General features: G+C 38.9%; 1 protein-coding gene across 4 annotated transcripts in view; it reads right to left on the bottom strand.

Annotated features, from left to right (window-relative positions):
• The window catches only part of TET1 (tet methylcytosine dioxygenase 1), a gene marked incomplete at both ends in the record, with an annotated part of 122,889 nt that overhangs the window by 75,539 nt on the left and 21,996 nt on the right, over window positions 1-25,354 (bottom strand). For all 4 annotated transcript variants that reach the window (XM_079699019.1, XM_079699020.1, XM_079699021.1 and 1 more), the window contains one exon: window positions 18,494-18,547. In XM_079699019.1, coding sequence (XP_079555145.1) covers window positions 18,494-18,547 — 54 coding nt within the window. The remainder of the gene's footprint in view (window positions 1-18,493; window positions 18,548-25,354) is intronic.

Genomic DNA, 25,354 nt, shown 5'->3' with positions numbered 1-25,354 from the left:
TCAAATCATCACAGTGTACACCTTAACCTTATATAGTGTTATGTGTCAATTATACCTCAATGAAGAATGGAAAAAAATAATTTTAAAAAATGTTTCAATCAAAATAAAGTTTGATTTTAGTAAAATAAATAAATAAATACAAAATAAGAAAAATAATTTTGTTAAAAATAATTATGTTGCTTCAAGGAAGTATCATGGAAATAAAGACAAGTATAGAATTCATCTGATAAATATGGAAATGTCTGGAGGGGAATAAATCCAAAGCTGAAATTCTGAAGAAGTGATGAAAAAGGATTTGAAGTGGCATTAGACAACAAATCATAAAGCAATGTACTCGGTACTAGGAAACACAACTATACCAGCAAATGCAATAATCTCCTTTACACATCCCAAGAAGAAGTCACCTTGAGCCAAACTTACACATCATAATGTTTAGTTCTAAGAAGTGAGAACTGAGCTACAAAAAATAGTGGAATCTGTCAGGTCTGGCATTTTTAGATTATTTACATTGAAGTTCTACACACCTTACCCTTTGCCTGTGGTGCCGGCTGGGTTTTATTAATTATGGGACAGATACACCAGGGGCTAAACATGCTCTGATATAAAACCCTTACTGCACAAGCTTAGTGGCTAAGTAAGTTATAAAGTGGCCATCTGTGTTTTCTGCTTAAGCTGCTGAGAGGATCTCAAGGTTAGAAGAGACCTTCAAGGGCATGGAGTGATGCCAGGCATGAACTATCTCTGCATTACCTCTGTTAAGCAATCCATCAACCTCTGCTTAAGTACTCAAAGTAACAAGAAACTACCTGCAAACAGTCCAGTGTGCTATTTTGTCCCACCCCTCACCCATCTGTCCTACTTTTTCCTTGGAACCCAACAGGGCAAGTCTCCCTTAATCCTTCATTTATCTAGCAGTGATGGATTATACTCCACAGAATAAAATAAACAGTATGAGTCCATATTGATGTAATAAATAATTGAATGAATAAATAAGTTGGAGAAGAGGGACAGTGCTTTTTTGCAGTGGAATTCCCACTGCAAAGATGGAGAGGAATGATGGAAATAGAAAATGACCACTTGGTAAGCACAACATTAATAATTGTTGGAGGCAATAATTATCCATGGGGCACTTCCTTGGTGGTCCAGTGGTTAAGACTCTGAGCTCCCAATTCAGGGGCATGGGTTCCATCCCTGGTCAGGGAACTAAGATCCCGCATACCACTCGGCACAGCTAGAAAGAAAGAAATAAGGAAGGAAAGAAAGAAAGAAGGAAGGGAGGGAGGGAGAGAGGGAAGAAGGAAAGAAAGAAAGAAAGAAAGAAAGACAGAAAGACAGAAAGAAGGAAAGAAAGAAAGAAAGAAAAGGAAAGAAAGAAAGAAAGGAAGGAAGGAAGGAAGGAAGAAAGAAAAAGAAAGAAAATAAGAAAGAAAGTAAAAGAATTACCTATGGATGCTAAAATTAGTGGGTAAAAACATGATGGAAAACAGGATATTTGCAGTTAAGGCAAGTGAACGATGTTAACTCAAATATGAGACCTGATAAGATATCTGAGAAAGGTACACTGCTTCTGTAGATTTTTGCCAAAAGTACATATCCTAAATTTAATCATGAGGGAGCATCAAACAAACCCAACTTGAGGAACATTCTACACAACAACTGACCAGAATTCTTCAAAAGTGCCAAAGTCATAAAAGACTTCAAAATACTGAGGAACTACTACAGTTTGGAGACTAAAGAGACCTGACAACTAAATGCAATGAGGGATCAAAATTAAATCCTGCACTGAAAAAAGAACATTAGTGGGGAAATTGGCCAACTTTGAAATAGGTCTTTAGAATTGGTAGTAGTATTGTGTCAATGTTAATGACCTAGTTTGTTTTTGGGTTTTTTTGGTCATGCTGCCCGGCATGCGGGATCTTCATTCCCCAGCCAGCGATCAAACCCATGCCCCCTGCAGTGGAAGTGCGGAGCCCTAACCACTGGACAGCCAGGGAAGTCCAATGATATGGTTTTGATCACGGAACTATGGTGATATAAGATGTTAACATTTGGGAATATTGGGTAAAGGGTAAAATGAAATTCTTGTACTATTTTTGCAATGTTTTTATAAATTAAAAATGATATCCAAATAAAAAGTCAAAAAATATATACCTATTATAGTCTAGAGCCCATTCCCCTTTCCCAAAGACCCCTGTCCCCTCTCAAAGCTTAACTGGAATTTTCACACAGAGGGAATAGTTTTCACACTGTTCACTGTGCTGATCACTCTGCTTTTTAATCATAATATTAGGGTTTGTGTTTTTGTTTTTTGGTTTTTTTTTTGTTTTTTAATTTTTATTGGTGTATAGTTGCTTTACAATGTTGTGATAGTTTCTGCTGTACAGCAAAGTGAATCAGCTATACATACACATCTATCCCCTCTTTTTTATATTTCCTAGGGTTTGTGTTTTTAAATTTTAATTGGAAATTTATTTGCCTTTATTACATTCTCAGAACAGAAAACAAACAAACAAAACCCAGCAGACATAGATAAGGAAAACCAGAGGAAAGACTCCATATCATCTTCCCAGGAAAAACTAGTATGTAGTCTGCCAGATTCCTTTTTATGTATATAAATATATTATATTTGATGCACTATATTTTTAAAACAAAAATGAGATCTATACCATGTCATTTTGTAACCTAATTTTTTTCACTTGAAAAATACATTGTTGAATGGAATATTACTCAGCCATAAAAAGAAACGAAATTGAGTTATTTGTAGTGAGGTGGATGGACCTAGAGTCTGTCATAGAGTGAAGTAAGTCAGAAACAGAAAAACAAATACCGTATGCTAACACATATATATGGAATCTAAGAAAAAAAAAAGAAAGGTCATGAAGAACCTAGGGGTAAGATGGGAATAAAGACACAGACCTACTAGAGAATGGACTTGAGGATATGGGGAGGGGGAAGGGTAAGCTATGACAAAGTGAGAGAGTGGCATGGACATATATATATACACTACCAAATGTAAAATAGATAGCTAGTGGGAAGCGGCCGCATAGCACAGGGAGATCAGCTCTGTGCTTTGTGTCCACCTAGAGGGGTGGGATAGGGAGGCTGGGAGGGAGGGAGACGCAAGAGGGAAGAGATATGGGAACATATGTATATGTATAGCTGATTCACCTTGTTATAAAGCAGAAACTAACACACCATTGTAAAGCAATTATACTCCAATAAAGATGTTAAATTAAAAAAATACATTGTTGAAGCTCTCTTCCTTTCTTTAGACTGAAGTAGGCACTCGCACTTTCAAAACTATCCAAACTGCTCTCCAGAAAGACAGTACCAATTTATTTTCTCACAGAGTTCCAAGACTGTCCCATTTCAACTCACATTTTCCTTATTTGCTAATTGTGTTCCTTTACCTTTCCAAATTCATATGAAAAAAAAGATATCTTATAATAATGTATGTTTTTCAAATTATTATAGAGGCTGACCACTTAGTAAGTTTTTTCCTTTATTTTAAACTTCCGGGCACCTCCTTTGTTCTCCATGACATCATAAACCTCACCGATGGTATTTAGGTGCTCTTATTTCCAACTACTGTCAGTATTATAGGATGTAGTCTACCTTAATTAGAAATCTGAACTCTTTTTAGACAAAGTATGAGGTTTTGTTTTGCTTTGTTTTGTTTTTTCTTTTTCCCATCAGACGTCAACATTGGTCCAAGTATGAAGTTTTTATCCTATCATGAAACATCCTGAACTTTAATTCCTCTTCTCTATGTTCCATCTATGCTTTAATCTAAAGGTTAAAGGCAAATAAATGGCAAACTACAAGATAAATTCTGTTTCCTCTCTACAGTTACCAAAATTAAACACAAACCCTTAGAATAAAAAAAAATTCACCTCACTTTTAACTTTATTCTTCTTCATATTGTTATTACAGGCTTAATGTTATATGACATGCTCATAGATTATATAACATTTTTCAGAAAACTGTGTTCAGTCAAGTATGTTTACTTTAGCAATAACTATAATGATGAAAAACTAGAAGCCAATTAATTATCCTGAACAATAGTATTTTCCTGAAAATGTTATTGTAATTGATAATGCTACTATTTCAGGTAATATAGAGAATATTATCCAAAAATAAGTTAAAGCAGTTATTATAGAGCCATTTAATGGGTAACAATGAACAAGAACAAAGCTATCATTAGAATGACTAAATGAAACAATTGACACACCAAATGTTGGAGAAGATGTGGAGCAACTAATATTCCCTTATTTTCACTGGAAGATTGTTAAAATATTAAACATACACCTACCCTACAGGCAATTCAATTCCTATTTATCCAAGATAAATGAAAAATATATGTTCACACCCAGAAAAAGCACTTGTATAAGAATGTGTTGGTCAGAATGTAGAGAAATTGGACCTCTCATACACTGGCAATTCCTCTAAGAGTTAAACACAGAGTTAATATATGGCCCAGCAATCCACTCCTAGGCGTATACCCAAGAGAAATTAAAACATGTCTACGCAAAAAAACTTGTATGTTAATGACTATATCAGCATTATTCACAAGAGCCAAAAAGTGGAAACACCCCAAATGGCCATCAAATGGTGATTGGGTAAGTAAAATGTGCTGTATTCACAACAGCCAAAAAGTGGAAACACCCCAAATGGCCATCAAATGGTGATTGGGTAAGTAAAATGTGCTGTATACATACAATGGAATATTATTCAGGAAAGAAGGAAGGAATGAAGGAAAGAAGGAAGGAAGGATACATGCTACAACATGGATGAATCTTGAAAACATTATGTTAAATGAAAAAAACCTCTTAACAAAGTACCATGTTTTATATGATCCTATTTCTATGAAATAGGTTATTTTGGGGGATAATGAAAATGTTCTAAAATTGATTGTGGTGATCCATGCATGACTGTGAATATACTAAAAGCCACTGAATTATATACTTTAAATAAGTGAATTGGGTAGTATAAATTATATCTCACTAAGGCTATTAAAAAAAACCAACAAAAACAAAAACTAAGGATGGGGCTACCCTGGTGGTGCAGTGGTAAAGAATCCACCTGCCAATGCAGGGGACACGGGTTCAAGCCCTGGTCTGGGAAGATCCCACATGCCGTGGAGCAACTAAGCCCATGCGCCACAACTACTGAGCCTGTGCTCTAGAGCCCGCGAGCCACAACTATTGAGCCTGTGTACCACAACTACTGAAGCCCACGTGCCTAGAGCCTGTGCTCTGCAACAAGAGAAACCACCACAATGAGAAGCCAGCACGCCACAACGAAGAGTTTCCCCTGCTTGCCACCACTAGAGAAAGACTGCACACAGCAACAAAGACCCAATGCAGCTATAAAAACAAAACAAAAACAAAAACAAAAAAACTAAGGATGTTCAAAACCATCTACCTACCTAGTCCTGAGTCAAAGAAGCCGAATACCCCCCCAAAAGTATATTCTATAAAATTCCATATGTAAAAAATTACAGAAAAGGCAAAACCAACCTAAAGTGATAGAAATCTAATCAGTAGTTGCTTGGCGGGGGAGCAGGTTGACTAGGAAGAGGGGCTGAGATGACAGAAAAGATTGATGTCTTTCTGTGCATTCATCGAAACTGGTTGAGTAATATATTTAAGACCTGGATATTTCACCATATATAAAGTACATTTCAAAAAATAAGGCCGTTGTTTAAAAACAATGAGTTGATGCAGTTGTATATATACACGACATATATGTAACTATAGCTACTCTGGTATGTATACAGACTTTATCTGGAAGAATACCCACAAAACTACTAAGAGGTTATACCCCTCAAATGTGAGAATAAGGAGGATGAACGAAGGGAGGGACAGTGAGTATAAAGGAGAACATTTTTCCTTTCCTTCATACACTTCTGTTTGAATTCCTTTCAAGATGATTCTTTGTTTTTTGTAATTTAAAACTATTTTTAAATGAGTTCATTGGATTTCCTTTTAAATCATACTGATGTTTGCATTTTCTTCCTCAACAAAATTTTGACTACACTTTGATGTCTGTCTCAGATCACTAATTGTACACAGGATTTTAGTATGCTTTTGCTGTTATTCTGATAACCTATAAAGGTCACCTGGAGTTAATTTTGTGAGTTTTGTTACCTATATACACCCTGAAAGATGTTTAATGTAATTTGTTTCCTCCTATCTGGCTCATAAACAAATCTTTTTTCTTGTCTTTAATGCTACTTTGTCCTAGACTAAGGGAGTAGGCTGTCACTACTTAACTGGTTATCTTCTATTTTACTTTGTCTCCATTGAGTTCCTCTGAGTTAGGCTTCTTTCTTTTGTATTGAGTTCTTGGTAAGATAGGGTTGCTGGGAAGATAAAAGTGGAAAGGACAAGATAAAGAAGGAATGAAGTCTAAGTCACATTCTCTTGGAATTCTAGGCCTAGTTAGCTTCATCATCCTCATACCTGCATTTTTTCAACATCCCAGATCCTTACTATACCCATTTTATCATACAGTGACCTGAGTCCAACTTTCTCAACCAAAATTAACCATTTGGCTACACTGTGCAAGAGGACATTAAATAGTTATAGGCATTTTTCATTATTACTTAAAAGTTTTATTCATTTAATCTCTAAAACTTAAATTATGTGCCATTTCTATGCCCAAAGGAAAGTCAAGATGCCTTAAAGGTAACAAAATACAAAATAAAATGTTTAGCTTAAAATGGAGTCCATCATAATTACATCAGACAAGAAACATGGATGGATACTAAAAACCAATGAGAAGTAACAGAATGCTTACACAGTTTTAAAGTATCTCCACAGGAGATATTAACTGCAAAAGGTAAAAGAGTAACTTAGGAGAAACCTGGCAGATGCCACATTAACCAAGTTTTCAGTGTAAAGATCGTAATAATGGAAGAAACTGACATCACGTGCCTCCAGATATGATTCACTGGAAAAAAAAACCCCACTAACTCACTTCTGTGGCATTCTTATTAAAAATGCATAACGTGAATCTAATCATGAGCAAACATCAAATAAACCCAAATTAAGAGACATTCTAACTGACCTATACTCTGTGAAAAATGTCAGACTGATAAGACTAAACAGACAGAACAACTGAATGAAATTCATAACCTGAGATTCTCTTTTGATATGCTCTACATTATTAAGAACAAATAGTGAATTCTGATCAGTAGATAATAGTATTGTGTCAATGTTAATTTCCTGATTTTGATCATTGTACTATAGTTATGCAAGAGGTCCTTGCTTGTAGGAAATACACACTTTAGAACTTATGGGTAAAGAGAACTCATGTCTGAAATTACTCTCAAATAATTCAAGGGGAAAAATTTACATATGAGGAGAGAGAGATAAAGCAAATAAGATAACATGTTAACATGGGTAAGCTGGTTGAGGGATATATGAGAATACTTGGCACTACACTTGCAGCTTTTCTGTAGTTTGAGATTATGTCAAAGTATTTTTTTTTAATCTTAATGAAGCTAACAAGAATGAAGCAGGAAGACAAGATGCTTTCTCATTTCGTACTTGAGCATATTACACTGCTTGACCAACAAATTTGAGTTTTCTGACTCAAAAATCAAAATAGAAAAACACATTGTTTATATTGTCTTTTTTTCTGACCATGGGCAGCACATAAATTAATCTTGACAATTTTTCACTAGAAATTATACTGAGCAAAAGTTAGCCTGTCCCTTATATAACTATGGTATGTCATGATGCACAGTATCTTAGGAAATGTGGTCCAGATAACTCAGTTTTCTGATGGTCCTAACTTGTTTGTTTGGGTTTTTTGGGGGGGGATTTTTTTAGCTGCGTTGGGTCTTTTTTGCTGTGCGTGGGCTTTCTCTAGTTGCAGGGAGAGGGGGCTACTCTTCGTTGAAGTACGCAGCCTTCTCCTTGCGGTCCCTTCTCTTGTTGCGGAGCATGGGCTGTAGGTGAACGGACTTCAGTAGTTGTGGAACGGGGGCTCTAGAGTGCAGGCTCAGTAGTGGTGGCGCAGAGGCTTAGTTGGTCCGTGGCATGTGAGACCTTCCCGACCAGGGCTCGAACCCATGTCCCCTGCATTGACAGGTGGATTCTTGACCACTGCACCACCAGGGAAGCCCTCCTAACTTGTTTTAATGAAGTGATCAAATATCAGAGCTTTAAGTAAACCCTGGACAGCTGGATTAAACTTCTGATGAAATGTTCTAAACTGCAGCTATTTTATCCTGTCCATTAAGTGAGGGCATAAACTAGATTTCATGGGCGTAGAGTGACAAAAATCAACATTTTGAAATAATTTCTATTTATTTTAATCAGCAAATAACATTCAGATTTTTATAAGGTTCATCAATACCCTGACTTCAAGCCAATAGTGCTGAAAGTGCTTCCCCATGGCTCTATAAATACCCCTACTTCATTTTTTTTCATTTCTTTATTTCAGTGAAACCATAATTAAGGTATCCATTTTCTCTTCCACTCCCTGCTACTACCTGGTATAGATGGGGCAGGTCAATTTAATCTCTGAGTTTAGCCAACTACATTTATTTTTTCAATCTGCTACTCTCCTCTAATTAAGAATTTAGGATCCAATCCAGGAGGCATTGGGCAAAGACCCCAACAGCTAAATGTAGATTGGACAACCTACCTGACACCTGAAATTTATTGTAATTTACCCAGATTGCTTGATCTTCAAATCAAAACATTTTATAAAAATGTAGTGAAAGAGAAGTAGTGTTCAAAATCACCAGTCAAGAAACACACACACACACCGGCTTCCCTGGTGGCACAATGGTTAAGAATCTGCCTGCCAATGCAGGGGGCACAGGTTCAAGCCCTGGTCCGGGAAGATCCCATATACCGCGGAGCAACTAAACCCGTGCGCCACAACTACTAAGCCTGCGCTCTAGAGCCCACGTGACACAACTACTGAAACACGAACGCCTCAGAGCCCGAGCTCCGCAACAAGAGAAGCCGCCACAATGAGAAGCCCGCGCACTGCAATGAAGAGTAGCCCCCGCTCAACTCAACTAAAGAAAGCCCGCGCACAGCAACGAAGACCCAACGCAGCTGAAAATAAATAAATAAATAAATTTATAAAAACACACACACACACTCAAAATGATAGTATAAGACCAAATAAAAGAAGAACAAAGAGACAAGACAACCAACTCCAAGACATGATTTAAGATTAGAGGCTAGGGCTTCCCTGGTGGCGCAGTGGTTGGGAGTCCGCCTACTGATGCAGGGGACACGGGTTCGTGCCCCGGTCCGGGAGGATTCCACATGCTGCGGAGCGGCTGGGCCCGTGAGCATGGCCGCTGAGCCTGCGCGTCCGGAACCTGTGCTCCGCAGCGGGAGAGGCCGTGGCGGTGAGAGGCCCCTGTACCGCCAAAAAAAAAAAAAAAAAAGATTAGAGGCTAGATCAGGAGGAAACAGCTAAAAATGATTTGGGGGAGTAGAGGGGGGAACGATGGAAAAGATTTTTAAAATGGACAGTATCGGGCTTCCCTGGTGGCGCAGTGGTTGAGAGTCCACCTGCCGATGCAGGGGACACGGGTTCGTGCCCCGGTCCAGGAAGATCCCACATGCCGCGGAGCGGCTGGGTCCATGAGCCATGGCCGTTGAGCCTGCGCGTCCGGAGCCTGTGCTCCGCAACGGGAGAGGCCGCAACAGTGAGAGGCCCGCGTACCGGAAAAAAAAAAAAAAAATGTACAGTATCTTCTGAATCATTTAACTATCCTCAGTGTGATCCTGTACTGCAGTTAAGGAGAGCCATGCTGAAGCATTCATAGGTAAAATGTTGCATGATCCAGCAAAAAAAAAAAAAAATTGATGTACAATGTGTTATTCTTTCAACTTTTCTGTAGGTTTGATTTTCAGAAAGTACAATTTCCCTTATATACCCAGATGTCACTATAATAATTTCTACACTTCAGACCTGACTAAATAAAGTTAGGCCATGAAATGCATTAATTCAATCATTCATTAAACCAACATTTATTGAGTTGTAGGCACAAGATATTACATTAAGACTGCAGAACACAAAGTTGAATGCTGCTCTAAGCTTAAGAGGTTTACAATCTAGTTTAACGAATAATAAAAGCAACTAAAAATCTAAACACATCAATAGTCTATGCATTTTATTTTATATTAACAACCATAACAAAAACAATCATAATGATGATAGCCATCATTTATTGAACATCCACTCTGGTTTAAAGGTAATGAAAATAGGGCTTCCCTAGTGGCTCAGTGGTTAAGAACCCGCCTGCCAATGCAGGGGACACGGGTTCAAGCCCTGGTCTCAGAAGATCCCACATGCCACAGAGCAACTAAACCCATGAGCCACAACTACTGAGCCTGCACTCTAGAGCCCATGAGCCACAACTACTGAGCCCACATGCCACAACTACTGAAGTCCACATGCCTAGAGACCATGCTCTGCAACAAGAAAAGACACTTCAATGAGAAGCGTGCACACCACAAGGAAGAGTAGCCCCGCTCGCTGCAACTAGAGAAAGCCCTCACGCAGCAACGAAGACCCAACGCAGCCATTAATTAATTAATTAAAAAAAAAAAGTAATCCAAAAAAAAAAAAAAAGAAAATAGCTCTCAGATAGGTCAATTAAATTTCCCTCAGTCAGGTACTTTCCTTTGGGTACTGCTGATACGATACCACAAAAAGACACATGGTTTAAATTTTAAAATTAAAAGTAATCAACAGCCCTAAATACCTATGATATCAAAATTAAATACTCGGGGACTTCCCTGGTGGTCCAGTGGTTAAGATTCCACACTTCCAATGCAGGGGGCATGGGTTAGATCCCTGGTCAGGAAACTAAGATCCCACATGCCAAGTAGCAAAAGAAAAAATTAAATACTCAGAAAATTTCAGATTTGTGTTTCCTATTTTCAGAGAAGTTATGTCTAAAATAACATTAAACTTACTTCAGGAAGTGGAATACACAGTTATTAGATTTTTTTTCCCTTTCTAAAGTAGAATGAATACACAAGATATTAAGTAAAAACATTTTTTTTTCTAAGAAAAAGATACATTCAGATTATCTAAGATAAATTTTGTGATAATTTAGTGAGAACTTTCTTATGTGATTCTTATCTGGAAGAAATCATGCTTAAGGTACAGAACTTGCAAACATCACTATAACTTATATCCTGTTTCAAATGTGTTCATCCTAGTCCACGTTTTTCTTTGCAGCTGAGTTCTATAATTGAAACTAACCATCAGCTGTGAGATTATTTTTCATAGTGATGATATTCTAGTCTTTATTATAGAATTGATTCTATAAAATATATACATATAAATAAAACAGGAAAGAGAGAAATTTAATATATTCAAGGTTTAAAGACTCCTTTCTGATAATTCTTATTACAAAAAGCAGAAGTGGGGCTTCCCTGGTGGCGTAGTGGTTGAGAGTCCGCCTGCCGATGCAGGGCACAGGGGTTCGTGCCCCGGTCCGGGAGGATCCCGCGTGCCGCGGAGCGGCTGGGCCCGTGAGCCGTGGCCGCTGGGCCTGCGCGTCTGGAGCCTGTGCTCCACAGCGGGAGAGGCCACAACAGTGAGAGGCCCGCATACCGCAAAAAAAAAAAAAAAAAAAAGCAGACATGACATTTTTAAAAGGAAAGAAAAGGCTTTTTGTAATACAGGTTTATATTTCTCAAATAAGGCAAGTGAATATATTGCTAAGAAAATACATATTTTCTTAAAGGCTCACTTAATATTTTTAGTAGGATAAATTATACCTTTAGATGTAATAACACCACTAATTGAGAAATTACTATATGTCGAGCTGTCCTAGGCAATGTAACATGTATTAAATAATTCACTTAAGTCTATAACAATCTTATGATCCTATGAGTGTGTATTTTATGAGTGTGTATTTCTGTATACTATATTTAAAATTAAGCACACAATATAATGCTTAAAATAAATAATTTAGTTACTTAAAAATAACCAAGTTGCTAAAATAAGTTTACTGTTTAACATCTGGTTCCCTAGAACCATGAAAAGAACCTATGCTTTAATCAAATTCATATATCATTAATTTTAAACATAGATAATAAAACTGTAACATCTCTTCCCTTAAAATTTTTCATGTGCAGAAAGCCCTGTTTTTAGCTCAAAAAGGACTAAAACAGTTAGTATTTAAAACTATAAAGCATCAGAACAGGTTAAAGAATGACACTGTAATCTTCATTCTCTTGAATAGGCCACTGTGGTGGATAAATCTTGCCATCACATCTTTTTTTTACCAAAGGTTTTTAAATGATGTTTGATTGATTGATTGATTTAGGCTACATTGGGTCTTCGTTGCTGTGCATGGGCTTTCTCTAGTTGCAGCAAGCGGGGGCTACTCTTCATTGCAGTGCATGGGCTTCTTACTGCGGTGGCTTCTCTTGTTGCAGAGCACGGGCTCTAGGCGCCCGGGCTTCAGTAGTTGTGGCACATTGGCTCAGTAGTTGTGGCTCATGGGCTCTAAGAGCGCAGGCTCAGTAGGTGTGGCACATGGGCTTAGCTGCGCCGCAGCATGTGGGATCTTCCCGACCCAGGGCTCGAACCCGTGTCCCCTGCATTGGTAGGTGGATTCTTAACCACTGCACCACCAGGAAAGTTCCCTTGCCATCACATCTTTAAAAACATTATTTTTATGACACATTTTGAATATTGAAAGGCATTCCATTATAAAATTAATTATAACTTGAAAATAACTTAAGATGCTAGTGAGGTTTTAACAAAAATTTAACAGTTCTTATTTTGCTCTTTTTACCTGTCTTTTGAGATGATATTCTAGCCAATAGATGGAGAGCTGTACAATAAGCAAGGCAGACCTCAGAAAACAGTATGAATCTAGCACTATCAAAACACAAACACATTATCAGATGAGCATAAGGATTCAAGACACAAAGCATATGTTCTTTTCTAAGCTAGGAAAAATTCAACAGACTTTTTTTGTAGCCTGAATGAAATTTTCTTCAAGCCTATTCACCCCACTTGGCTTCTATTCACTGATTCTCTGTTTGGGATCATTCCTAGAAGTTACAAAATGGACATGAATTTTGAATGACTGGAAATGTTCGTGTTCCGATGATAAATGAATGATTTGACTGTGTGTGAGCTGACTTAGTGAGAACTCAGCCCTGAGTCTGAGTTCTCAGCCTGAACTCAGTCTCATCATCCCTGGTCAAAATGCTATGTTACAATTTCTGGGTATGCAAACCAGAAGCCCCATGTGTGCCTTTGAGCGTGTGAATACACACTGATGGATAAGTACCAGTCTTTGATAGTTTTTGCCAGCTTATGACATGAGGAAAATAAGGACCATGTGTTGAATCATAAGGCTAAATTATTAAATTTTATATGACCACCCTATATTCTGAGATTATCTTCTTCCAATTTATGTTTGTGGGGTTTTTTTGTTGTTGTTATTGTTTTGTTTATAAAGCTGGTATCCCTTTGTGGATGCTCTCACCACTCTGAATCTCCCCTGCCCCGCCCCACTCCCTGCCCCCCCACTGCCCCCATGGTCTGTTATATTCAGAAGTCTGGGATTCTTTGCCTGGGACTATGTAAGACTATCAAGGGACTTCCCTGGCGGTCCAGTGGTTAAGACTCCATGCTTCCACTGCAGGGGGTGCAGTTTTGATCCCTGGTCAGGCAATTAAGATCCGCATGCCGCATAGTGCAGCCAAAAAAAAGACTATCAAATGGCTTTTTTTCCCCCCTCAACAACCATCAAGCTCAGTATAGGATGTCACTAAAATTTGTAACATGTTGCTGCTATAAGTCATGGAATGTTACTTTATAACTAGAGTTAAGAAAAGTTTATCATTTTACCAATTAACTACTGAAACAAAGTTGTAGATAAGTGTGCACAGAAGAAAAATCTTTAGTAACCCTGTTAACTTTCATTTCTTGTAGCTTAATGAGTTTTTAAGATAAACAGGGTAACTCAATTGTATCTAATTTGGTAGTTTTAAACCCTCACTAATGTATGTAACAATTTACAAATGAAGGGAATAGTTCTCAAAGATACCAAGTAAATTTCCCTAGGGGGTGTTTTCCCCTGTCTTGGCAATTTTTTTTGTTTGTTTCTTTGTTTCCTTCAAAGTATATGCCACAATTTGTAATTTATTAATTTGTCTTTAATTTTTTTTGGCCTTTCCTCAGCAACACTTAATCTCCTTGAGGGCTGAAATCACTTTAGTCTTACACACCATTGTAGCCCAGCATTTAGTATGGGCTAAAAAAGTATTTATCGAATGTTAATAATACTGTTGTTCAAGAAACAACACATATTGAGCATTAACTGTGTGCCAGGCAATGATGGTACTAAATATTTTGAATATCACTGTCATGTAAATCAAGACCACATATGAATGTGATTCATTTACGATTTGATTCTCCTTTTAAAACGTTTCTAAAAGACTTACCACTATAGCTACATGCCAGTGTCTTGTCCTTCTCTCCTAGTGAAACATGTCTTATTTACCCCCATCCCACCCCCTGCCACCCCAACAACCACTCGTTCTACTTTTATCAGCATCATCAAGGAAGGAAGGAAACAGTGAAGAACAGGGCTGCCAGCATAGAAGCTAGCAGGAAGATCACTTAGTTTTCTTTTTCTTTTTTTTTTCTTTCATTTCTAAATCATTTGTAGACAGTTTCCTGGTTTAATATCCACTGACATTTCTTTATATTTGTTCACCCAGTTCTTCCAAATAATACTTTGATGATATTTTATAATCAAATAGCTAGAAACTGTCCCTTACCAGATAAGAAATTACAGAATGTATAAATGCAGTTCATTCTCAGGGATATCCACACTTTTGATTTTGACATGATTTTAGATTTTCAGGTAAGTTGCAAAAATAGTATACAGTTCTTATATAAACTTCACCCAACCCTGTCCAGTGTTATTTTCTTACATAATCATGATTCTGGTACCATTTTTGACCCTACCATACTGCCCCTGTGGTCAGTAGTGATGCTGAATATATGTTTGGTTTGCCCTTCAGGTCCCCACTCCATCTTCTACACCCTCTTACATGACACAGGAGGTGGAACAAGATATATTTCATCATCAGTAGGCTCCCTTTTTCCTTTTGGCTTCTGATTGGGATCAACCAATGAAAGCAGCAGGAAACTGGATGGCAGAGTATTTATTTCCATACCCACCTCCCCGTGACTTTCTCTTCAAGAAAGATCCCATTATCAAAGGACACACAAAAGCCCCTGCCCCTTCAGGCCTAGGAATGGCAATATCTCTCTGCTGTCATTAGTCCTGGGATGCTTTGTCATCCCTAGATTTTTCTAAACCCTGCCCACACCTTTTAAACAATCTCTTTATTAAATTCTACCCAATACTCCCAACTGACTGTGTAATCTGATTTTCTCTAGGGACAGGGACTGACAACCTAACCAAAGTGATACTACCTTAAAATTGACTTTCTCCCACCCCAAAACACAAAATAGTGATTATTTACATAAATGTTTCTACCAAGAGGAGTTCCAAACCATGCCACTCACAAGTACAAGTTCATGAATCAAGGCCTGAAATCATCTCATACCTTCCCCTTACTCAAGAGTCAAGCAAACAATTATAGCACAGCTAACATGCTGCCATCTATGAAGACAGATCAACTCCAGTGATCAACAAGAGCGCCTGAACAGGAACCTGGTCCTTCAGCCCCAGTGGGGGCAGGAGTCTGTGCTGAGCACCCCCACCCTCACCCCCATCATTTGATACCCATTCTGGCCATTAGAGTGCTTTGGACAGAAACCGTCATTTCAGCTCGAGGAAAACGCTCTCTGTAGTCTGGGATTTGAGATCACTATGTATAGTTTTAAATTTCGAATTGTAACAGAATGCATACAGGTTTTTGATATAGATAATAGATTGTTTGATATAGATAATAGATAATAGATTGCTTAAAGATGAGAGATGTGAGACACACCAGGCAATTTCAGCCCCACAACTGGATTCAGTATTTAGTTAGCAGGTTCAGAGTAGGATGAGACAAGCTTCAATTCTATTCCCAATTTCCTTAGTCAGACTCTTCATTTATCCAACTACCTCCCAATAGATGAAGATGAAAATGAGTCAGAATACCTATAGGTAGCAGCCACCCTGACAAAGAGCCAGGGACCCAGGAGATGTGAAGACTTAAGAGGCCAGAGTCAAAGGAAGAAGAGTAGAATTCTGGTACAATGCCAAAAGCAAAGAAAGAATTATGAAAGGAAACCAAGGTGTAACCTGTAGATTCCCATGACTGATCCCCTGGGTAGCAGCCAGCTGGAATATTAAGTTCCCACCCATAAAATCCTAAATGGAAAGTTTTGCTTTTCCTCCACCCTCCCTCCCAAAAGTTGGATTTAGTTTTCTTAACATCTCCTTCAGGGTTATATAATACTCTACACTTGCCCTAACTATATTTTACACATATCAAGCTAAAATCTGAAAGTATTTTAGCATTTCTACTGTGGAGCAGAGAAACAAAGCTTTCTCTGAAAGGGAACAAAAAAAATTATGCCCAACAGAAAATTAAAGAAAACATTTAAAAATGCCAACATCAGAAAAAAAATTAATTTTTTCCTTTTAGAGCATTTCTCTACTGTTGTACAACTGATAACTATAGAGGAAGTGAGCAACAGTTTGGTTCTGCATGCTGTGGCACATGAATTTCAGCCATCCACAGGCACTTATTTCTTTTTAAAAGTCAGGGTCCATTGCCATGATTCAAAAAAGCAATACACAATATATTTACTTCTGAAATTTATTTCAGGTGACAGGACACCCACAGACTAACAAAATAAACATAGAATTAAATAGTATTCCCAAAGTCCAATTCTACCTTGTAGGAAAGGCAGGTGATGATTTAGCTACCAAGATTAGTCCATGTTAGTTTGTCCATGCAGTCTCCATCCCTTTCTTCCATGCTGCTTTCCCTCCCCACGCCACCCCCACACACACAAATTTGAGAGCCATTTATAACAGCAGGACTGAAACTATTTCTCACTTGAAGATTTTAAGACAAAACACCTGAGATGGATACACCCAACACAGAAAGTGTAAAAAGAGATTAAGAAATATACTTAGGGATTTTAATGATATTCTTCTATAATTGGGGGAGGGGAAAGGATTAAAAGGGGGCAGGTGGATCAATATGCAGGAGAAAAACAGAGAAGGGTTTAATTTACCTTGAAAATAACCAGTATTCTATTTGTCCAGGCCCAGTGAGAATTTGTGCCAAGCAATTTCATTCATTTCACAGTGCCTGGCACATTGATGACTGTGTGGTAAATATTAAATAAATACTTGTTGGTTGATGAAAAATATACATGGCAATGCTGTGTACACACAGGAAACAGAAACTTGAAGTGGTCAGACAAATTAGAAAGCAATGCAAGGTTTGGTTCTGCATGTCAATAGCATTTTCAAGGTACACAACTGAGGAAACAAATGAGATTTTAAAATGTGCTATATCCATAGTTCAAACATGTTGTTCCCCTATGGGTGCCAAAACTTTATTTGCAAAAGAAAAGCTAAGATTAAGATAAGATATTTTCAATTATATATACACAATATAATTTTAAAGACCAGTCATTTTATTGTTTAATATGTCTTCTTGAATTAAAAAGGTTGACTGCTCAGGATACTTACATTCATAATAGCAATATACCACTTGAAACTTTTAACACATAAGCACCTATTTGCTAAAGCTAGTCTTGAACTTTTAGTAATGTCATATGCTTTTAAATTAACCATTTTAAATACTATACAAAGCTCATAACACAGACTGCTAGCTTATAACTGAATTAGGTAACTACTAAATACTCATTAGGCAAACTACTGAAAATAAAGAAAACATACACATTCCTACAGCTCCATGAATGCCCAAATTAAAGACGATATAATGAGAATTTGGGATTAAGCAATTGTAATTTGCCTGTAAAACCTCAATGGCTTACACATTTTAAGCTGAACTAGAACCTCTAAGCACGTTTTCCTTTGGAAAAATAGCACATTTAAAAATAGTGTCTAATGGAAGGTCCATTAAAATCACAATGGATCATAGCTGTCAACTTTAAATAGTGTCTTTCTCCTTAAGAGCTGAAGTTTACACACTGGTGCAACACCACAAATGCAGATGCTACAAAGGGAGCTACAAAAAAAAGCCACAAATTTTATTCACAACACTTGCATATAAAGTTTTCTTTCTGCAGACTCGTGTGGAGTTGAAAATAAAGGATGCTAATATGCATATTATGCAACATATCAAAAAAAAAAGAGAGAGAGAGAGAGAAAGAGAGAGAAAACACTTTAGTTGAGTGAAAATTCATTTATCTACTGAAAATCTGGGAGAATTTACATCCACTGTATTCCAAATTTACCCCTAAGTGACAGAAAAATACTATATGAAATGGAAAAATATTAAATATGAGTTAATCAATAGCTGATTACCTTTAAAACTTTGGGCTTCTTTTCCCTCTGGGGCCTCTTGTTTTCCTTTATAACCTAAAAAAAATCAAATTGCAAAATGAGCCTCCATATAAGAGAAAAAAAATTAGCTCCCACCCCCCCCAAAATTTTTGGCTATTCTCTATAAAACTACTTATACCATCTAAAATCATCAACATGTTTGCTAGACAGAACCTAAAGAGCTTATGTAAAATGTACACTTCAAAAGTCACTGAAAAAAAGCTTTGCATAAAGATGAAGTAGGGAAATACCCTTTTTTCCCCTTAAAGTCTGTCTTAATTAGCCTCTGCATTCTTCACAGCGAAGCCCACGAGGTAGCCATCTTGCTTGCTTCTGCAGAGGAAGCCTCTACAGTTGAACAGTTCTGCAAACTGCTTTTTGGTATTATTATCATGGTGTTTAAAGGCAGCCCTGGCCTGCCAGCACTGTAGACGTGCTGGGCATGCCTTTTGCAAAAACAGCCCCACAAAGAGTGCAGCCAATGGCAATGCAGAGCTTAGCAACTCCAAAGTGATCTTCTCTGCCTAGCCTTCCTAGACAAAGGATCTCCTGTGCGGCTCCGCTCTCACCACAGGACACAGGCAGCCACAAGCTGCGACATGGAGTTCGCTGCAGAGGATCTGGTCGCGCCGAAATCACAGGAGGCTTCAGCAAAAACAATGCACACAAATCCCCCAGGTCTCCACCATCGGATCGATGGCGGATTCTCCCTGATTAGTAACCTCTTGGCGGCTCCGAGGGCAGGTCTGCGCAGGGGGAGGGGTAAGCGGTCCTGCCTTTAACGTACAGGAGATATAACTGAGCTGAGGGGGGCATTTGGGCTTGCTGAAACTCTGGAAGGTATTGTGCATTTTTACTTTATAAGGCAAGGCTAAATATTGGCGATATTTAAGGCAGGGAGGTTATGTGAGGACAGTGTAGGCTCAGCTGTTGGGCTGCGTGTCTCATTCCTCGGGAACCACACCTCTCTGCAGCAGGCGCTTTGCCCAGAGACACAGCAATTTGATTTCTGTCAATAAATGTCCAATGATAAAGGCGGATTAAAAAATAATAATAAAGCCACTTAAAAGGGAAAGGACAGGATGAGGACAAGGAGAGGTGGAGGAGTTTTCAAAATACACTTGCCACTCTGAGTGGCTGGAGATTTCAAAAAGATTTCTCTCTCTTGCTCTGGACATTTCTGATGACCTTCATTTCCCAAAGAAATCCATCCCTTCCAGAAGGTGGATTCATAACTCTGGGACAGAAGAAGCACCTCTGGCTCCTCTGCCTCCCAGGATCATCAACTGTCACTGAGCATCTCTCCGCAGAGCTGCCAAGCAAGTCCCCACGTGGAGCCTGTCTGTGCACAGGCTGATGGACAGACACAGCCACTTACTTCCCAGGGACTGGGAGTTGAGCCAGAGTGGAACAAGCAACCAGCCACACTCAACACACCTGAACTGCCCCCATGCCCAGTGGGTGGTAAGCACCGGGAGAGCTGGGCACCACAGTTAGAACTTGACAGACCCTGGGAATGACAGAGCCAGAGGAGTTTAGCCCCTCCCTTCAGCCTCCTGGACATGTAACAGGGGCAGTAGACGAAGAACCAGGACAGCTGTTTGAGCTGGCAGGTCTCAAGGTCACTGCCAAAATGCAGTGCAGAGGCCAGTCACAGTCCCATCACAGCCACCTTGACAGCTGCACAGATCTTGGGAAGACAGCCTCAGCTCCATCCTCACAGGGCCAAAGTTTCAGCAGCACATTTGGGGGATTGGCAGGAGGGCCTCACTGGCTGCTCAGCCAAAGATTGGTTTTCCACTTGCAGTTGGATTCAGAACAGATTCCCACAACCAGAAATCGGGAACAGAGAGAGGGCCGGAAAGCCTGTATTTCATCACCCTTGATTCCTAGCCTTTCAGTCTGCCACAAAAGCACGCTTTTCTTGTTGGAATGGGAAGTCCAACATGCATTGTTTCCCCACTTTAAACTACCTCTCCCTCACCCACCCACTTTCAAATTTTTTAACAAATGTAAGCAGCAAGCAAAACCAGTGGATTTTGACCTAACCACGTCCACTACGGCAACTTAAACACACTGAACCCACGCTAAAAAGCTCTCTGTGGGGAATGAAGCAACCGTGAAATGAATGGGTAGAGAAACAGGACCAAATACAAGATTGGAAAATGAGTGCAAAACCTTTTAACCCTACATTTCTTTCTCTTTGGAGATTTTTGTGTGTGTGGTAAAATATACATAACATAAAATTTTCCATTTTAACCATTTTAAAGTGTACAATTTAGTAGCATTAAGTATATCCACAATGTTGTGTAAGTATCACCACTTTCCATTTCCAGAACTTTTTCATCATTCCAAACAGAATCTCTGTACTCATTAAACAGTAACTTCTGTTCTACTTTCTGAGTCTATAAATTTGCCTGCTCTAGGTACCTCATATAAGTAGTATCACACAATATTTGTTCTTTTACGTCTGGCTTATTTCACTTAGCATAATGTTTTCAAGGTTCATCCATGTTGTAAGATGTATCAAGAATTTCATTCCTTTTTAAGGCTGAATAACAACATTTTGTTACCCATTCTTCTGTTGATACACTTTTGGGTCATTTCTCCCTTTTGACTATTGTGAATATTACTGCTATGAACATAGGTATACAGGTATCTATTTGAGTCCCTGCATTCAATTCATTTGAGTATGTACCTGGGAGTAGAATTGCTGGATCATATGACAATTCTGTCTAATTTTTTGAGGAACCACTAAACCATTTTCTGCAGCCAAACTATTTTTTACCATTTTACATTCCCATCAGCAATGCATACAAGGGTAGCCCTACATTTCTTAAAGTGTCTTCCATTTCAATTACAGATTATGCCTCTCCCCTTGAGTAGCCGAATAACATTTTATTTATTTATTTATTTTATTATTATTTTTTTTTTGCGGTACGCGGGCCTCTCACTGCTGTGGCCTCTCCCGTTGCGGAGCACAGGCTCCGGACACGCAGGCTCAGCGGCCATGGCTCACGGGCCCAGCCACTCCGCGGCATGTGGGATCTTCCCGGACCGGGGCACAAACCCGTGTCCCCTGCATCGGCAGGCGGACTCTCAACCACTGAGCCACCAGGGAAGTCCCGAATAACATTTTAAAAAAGCATCAACATTTTCCCAGGTTGATTGCTCACTATTTAGTAAAATGGCCATGATATATTAAGATATAATTATAGGGGACTTCCCTGGCCGTTAAGCAGTTAAGACTCCGTGCTTTCAGTGCAGAGGATGCGGGTCCGATCCCTGGTTGGGGAACTATGATCCCATGTGCCGTGTGGCGAAAAAATTTAAAAAAACATAATTATATATTTTAAATCATTTTATTACCTGTGTGATCCATACGTTTGCCTCAATAAAATAAAATCAGGATCAGAGTGTTAGGTCTACTGAATATCCACACTGGTGAGAGGTCCATTTTTTAAAGCCTTATGGACAGGCGTTTTCACTGTATGGGATACTCATGAAACCACACAACATCGCACTTGGCAACCTAAGCAAACATCGAAGGTCTATGTTTAGTGTTCTGTAAAATGAGTTAATAATAAAGCCAAAGCTCACCCCAGCTAAATGGGGGTTAATGGAAGTGACCAGAAGTAACATTAACTCCAAATATCCAACTGATACTACACCATGAAGATCTATACTTGTTTGAACACAGAGTAGATTGGTAACATCAATTAGTTGTGACCATCTATTCTAAATCCTATACCTAGCGATTTGTCCATCTCAGCTCAAGGCTTAGGTGACATGAACTTTGATGGAGAAAATAATCAGAAATTACTAGCAGAGAAAGTGGAGGTCGAGAGCCATTCCCATTATCTTATTATTTAGGGCAAAATGCATACAACTAGATCCAGTTGAATGAATGACAAGTTGAGAAACTAAGACACATTGTGTTGTAGTCCAACCTATTCAGAACTTATTTTTGTCACTTAAATCTATTTGTTTTCCCCACAAGGAACCATTATTAAGTTGCATGAGCTACTTAATTTTGTAATAACTCAAGTGTATTAGGTTTTTTCAAATATTACAAAATGAGATCTATCTCTTTTCTCTTAAAAGTCACATGATTACAGAGCTAAAAAAAGAACATCAGAGAAAATTTAGGTCATAGATAAACTGAGGCCCAAAGAGGTAAAATTACTTAACTCAGGTTACACAGCAAGTTAAAACCTGAAATTGAGCCTGAATCTAACCATTTACATTGCTCTCTCTATAATTCCCCTTCATTACTTAACAATAGAATTTGCAAATATCCCAAAATAACCTTAAAAGAACCATCTTCACACACAAAAAAAGGGACTTCCTTGGCGGTCCAGTGGTTAAGACTCCACGCTTCTACTGCAGGGGGCACGGGTTCAGTCCCTGGTTGGGAACTAAGATCCCACATGCCGTGTGATGCGGCCAGAAACAAAACAAAAACAAAAAACACTTCAAAACCACACCCTTATTTATAAAAATATTGAATCACTATGTTGTACACCTGAAACTAATATAATCCTGTAAATCAACAATACTTCCCAAAAAAAATCCTCACATGCATTGTTTTTAGGCTAGAACAGCAGCTCAAGAAGATTAGTATTTTTTTCCTAATATTTGTTTATTTATTTATTTGGCTGCACTGGGTCCTACTTGTGGCACGTGGGCATTGCGGCATGTGGGATCTTTAGTTGCAGCATGTGGGATCTAGTTCCCTGACCAGGGATGGAACCCGGGCCTGGAGCGAGGAATCTTAGCCACTGAACCACCAGGGAAGTCCAAAGAAGATTAGTATTTTTTAAATTAATTAATTAATATATATTTTTGGCTGTGTTGGGTCTTCGTTGCTGCGTGTGGGCTTTCTCTAGTTGCAGCGAGCAGGGGCTACTCTTCGTTGCAGTGCGCAGTCTTCTCATTGCAGTGGCTTCTCTTGTTGCAGAGCACAGGCTCTAGGCGCACAGGCTTCAGTAGTTGTGGCTCGCGGGCTCTAGAGCGCCGGCTCAGTAGTTGTGGCACACAGGTTTAGTTGCTCCGTGACATGTGGGATCTCGCTGGACAAGGGCTTGAACCCGTGCTCCCTTAATTGGCAGGCAGATTCCCAACCACTGCGCCACCAGGGAAGCCCTAGGTGTATTTTCTAAAAGATAATATTGTGTGCCCTCAGAGATAAATTTATGAATAATTTCAAAATCCTACTTCTCTTTCTAAACATAAGCAATTCTGTACCCACAAGAAACTAGACATAAAAATACTGGCTAGGAGGAGTCTTCTTCTAAATTAATCTTGAGTTATTTACTATTCCTCAAAATCTATAGCTGTGCAGCACAAAATCCTTCCAATATAAGCCACACTCTCGCCTCCCATGAAATCCTCCTATATGTCTCCTCTTATTTACTGTTGGAGACATAGCTTTTGCTGTGATACTTGGTTAAGATATTCTAAGTACCACCTTTTGTAAACTTCCAATCAATAAGAATAACAACAACAAAAAAAGGCGGTTCATACTTTAACAATTCTAATGGAGATCTTAAAGTTAGTTTGATTTTATGTCATGTGAGACATAGGAACCTGAAAGGCTAACACTGGAGATCTTCTCAGTTTTTAATCGTGAATGATTTGAGTCGATCCCCTGGCACAGCCTTTCCCTGGCTTCCCTCCCCCACTTCCTTCCCTGAGGCTTATCTGCAGTAATGCTTTTTCCCTCTAAGGGGCCTGGTCTACCAAGTATCCAACTTCATTCTCTCTAGCAGTCCTGCTTACTGCTGGTAAAAATAACTGCTCTTCAACAACAAGAACTAAGGAACAAGTAAGCAAGCAGTGATCTTCAGCAGCTGCCAAGTGAGAACAGTTGACAATGAGGTGAATCATAGATAATGCCAGAGACTAAATGGGGCTAAAATATCACCTCTCCCCAATTTCTTTTCAACAATTCGTAGTACTAACTTGAAACTGACAAGTCTACTCCCTCTATTACAGTCTAGATCCATAATTTGAACAGCGAAATCCAATAACAGCATCTATGGCTTTTTGTCAAAAACAAATCACAAAGGATGCTGCAATTTAGAAAAATTTCCCCTTTTGTGAATGATATATTGAATGCTTCTTATTATTCCTAGTCTGTCCTGTGTATTTTATAATTAATGTTATTCTTTTTTTTTTTAAAGGAAGTTCTGTACCTTCGGGCTCCTTCTCTATGTTATTCATGCAAGAGAGCTGACTCTAGAGAGCATTGTACCCTCAGTTTTTTTGTTTTATTTATTTATTTATTATTTATTATTTTGGGCTGCGTTGGGTCTTCGTTGCTGCACGCGGGCTTTCTCTCGTTGCGGCGAGTGAGGGCTACTCTTTGTTGTGGTGTGCAGGCGTCTCATTGTGGTGGCTTCTCTTGCTGCAGAGCATGGGCTCTAGGCTCGCGGGCTTCAGTAGTTGTGGCACGCGGGCTTCAGTAGTTGTGGCGCGCGGGCTCAGTAGTTTTGGCTCCCAGGCTCTAGAGCGCAGGCTCAGTCACTGTGGTGCACAGGCTTAGTTGCTCCGCGGCATGTGGGATCTTCCCGGACCAGGGCTCGAACCTGTGTCCCCTGCAATGGCAGGCAGATTCTTAACCACTGCACCACCAGGGAAGTCCAATACCCTCAGTTTTTGATCTAGTAGCAAAATCCTAAAACTGTCTTGTTTCACTGAGAAGCTCAAAGCATTTACACACATACAACTTCTTTCAGAGAAAGTTAGACCTAGGTGTCTCCTAAGTTTAGCAAAATCAAGCCAATTTGTTAATTCATGTTTTTACAATGAAATTCCCCCATTTAATAACCAAAAACCGTT

The sequence above is a fragment of the Hyperoodon ampullatus genome (assembly GCF_949752795.1).
Source record: "Hyperoodon ampullatus genome assembly, chromosome: 1".
NCBI lineage: Eukaryota > Metazoa > Chordata > Mammalia > Artiodactyla > Ziphiidae > Hyperoodon > Hyperoodon ampullatus.
Note: the sequence above shows the minus strand (reverse complement) of the source record. Positions and strands in the feature narration are given on the sequence as shown.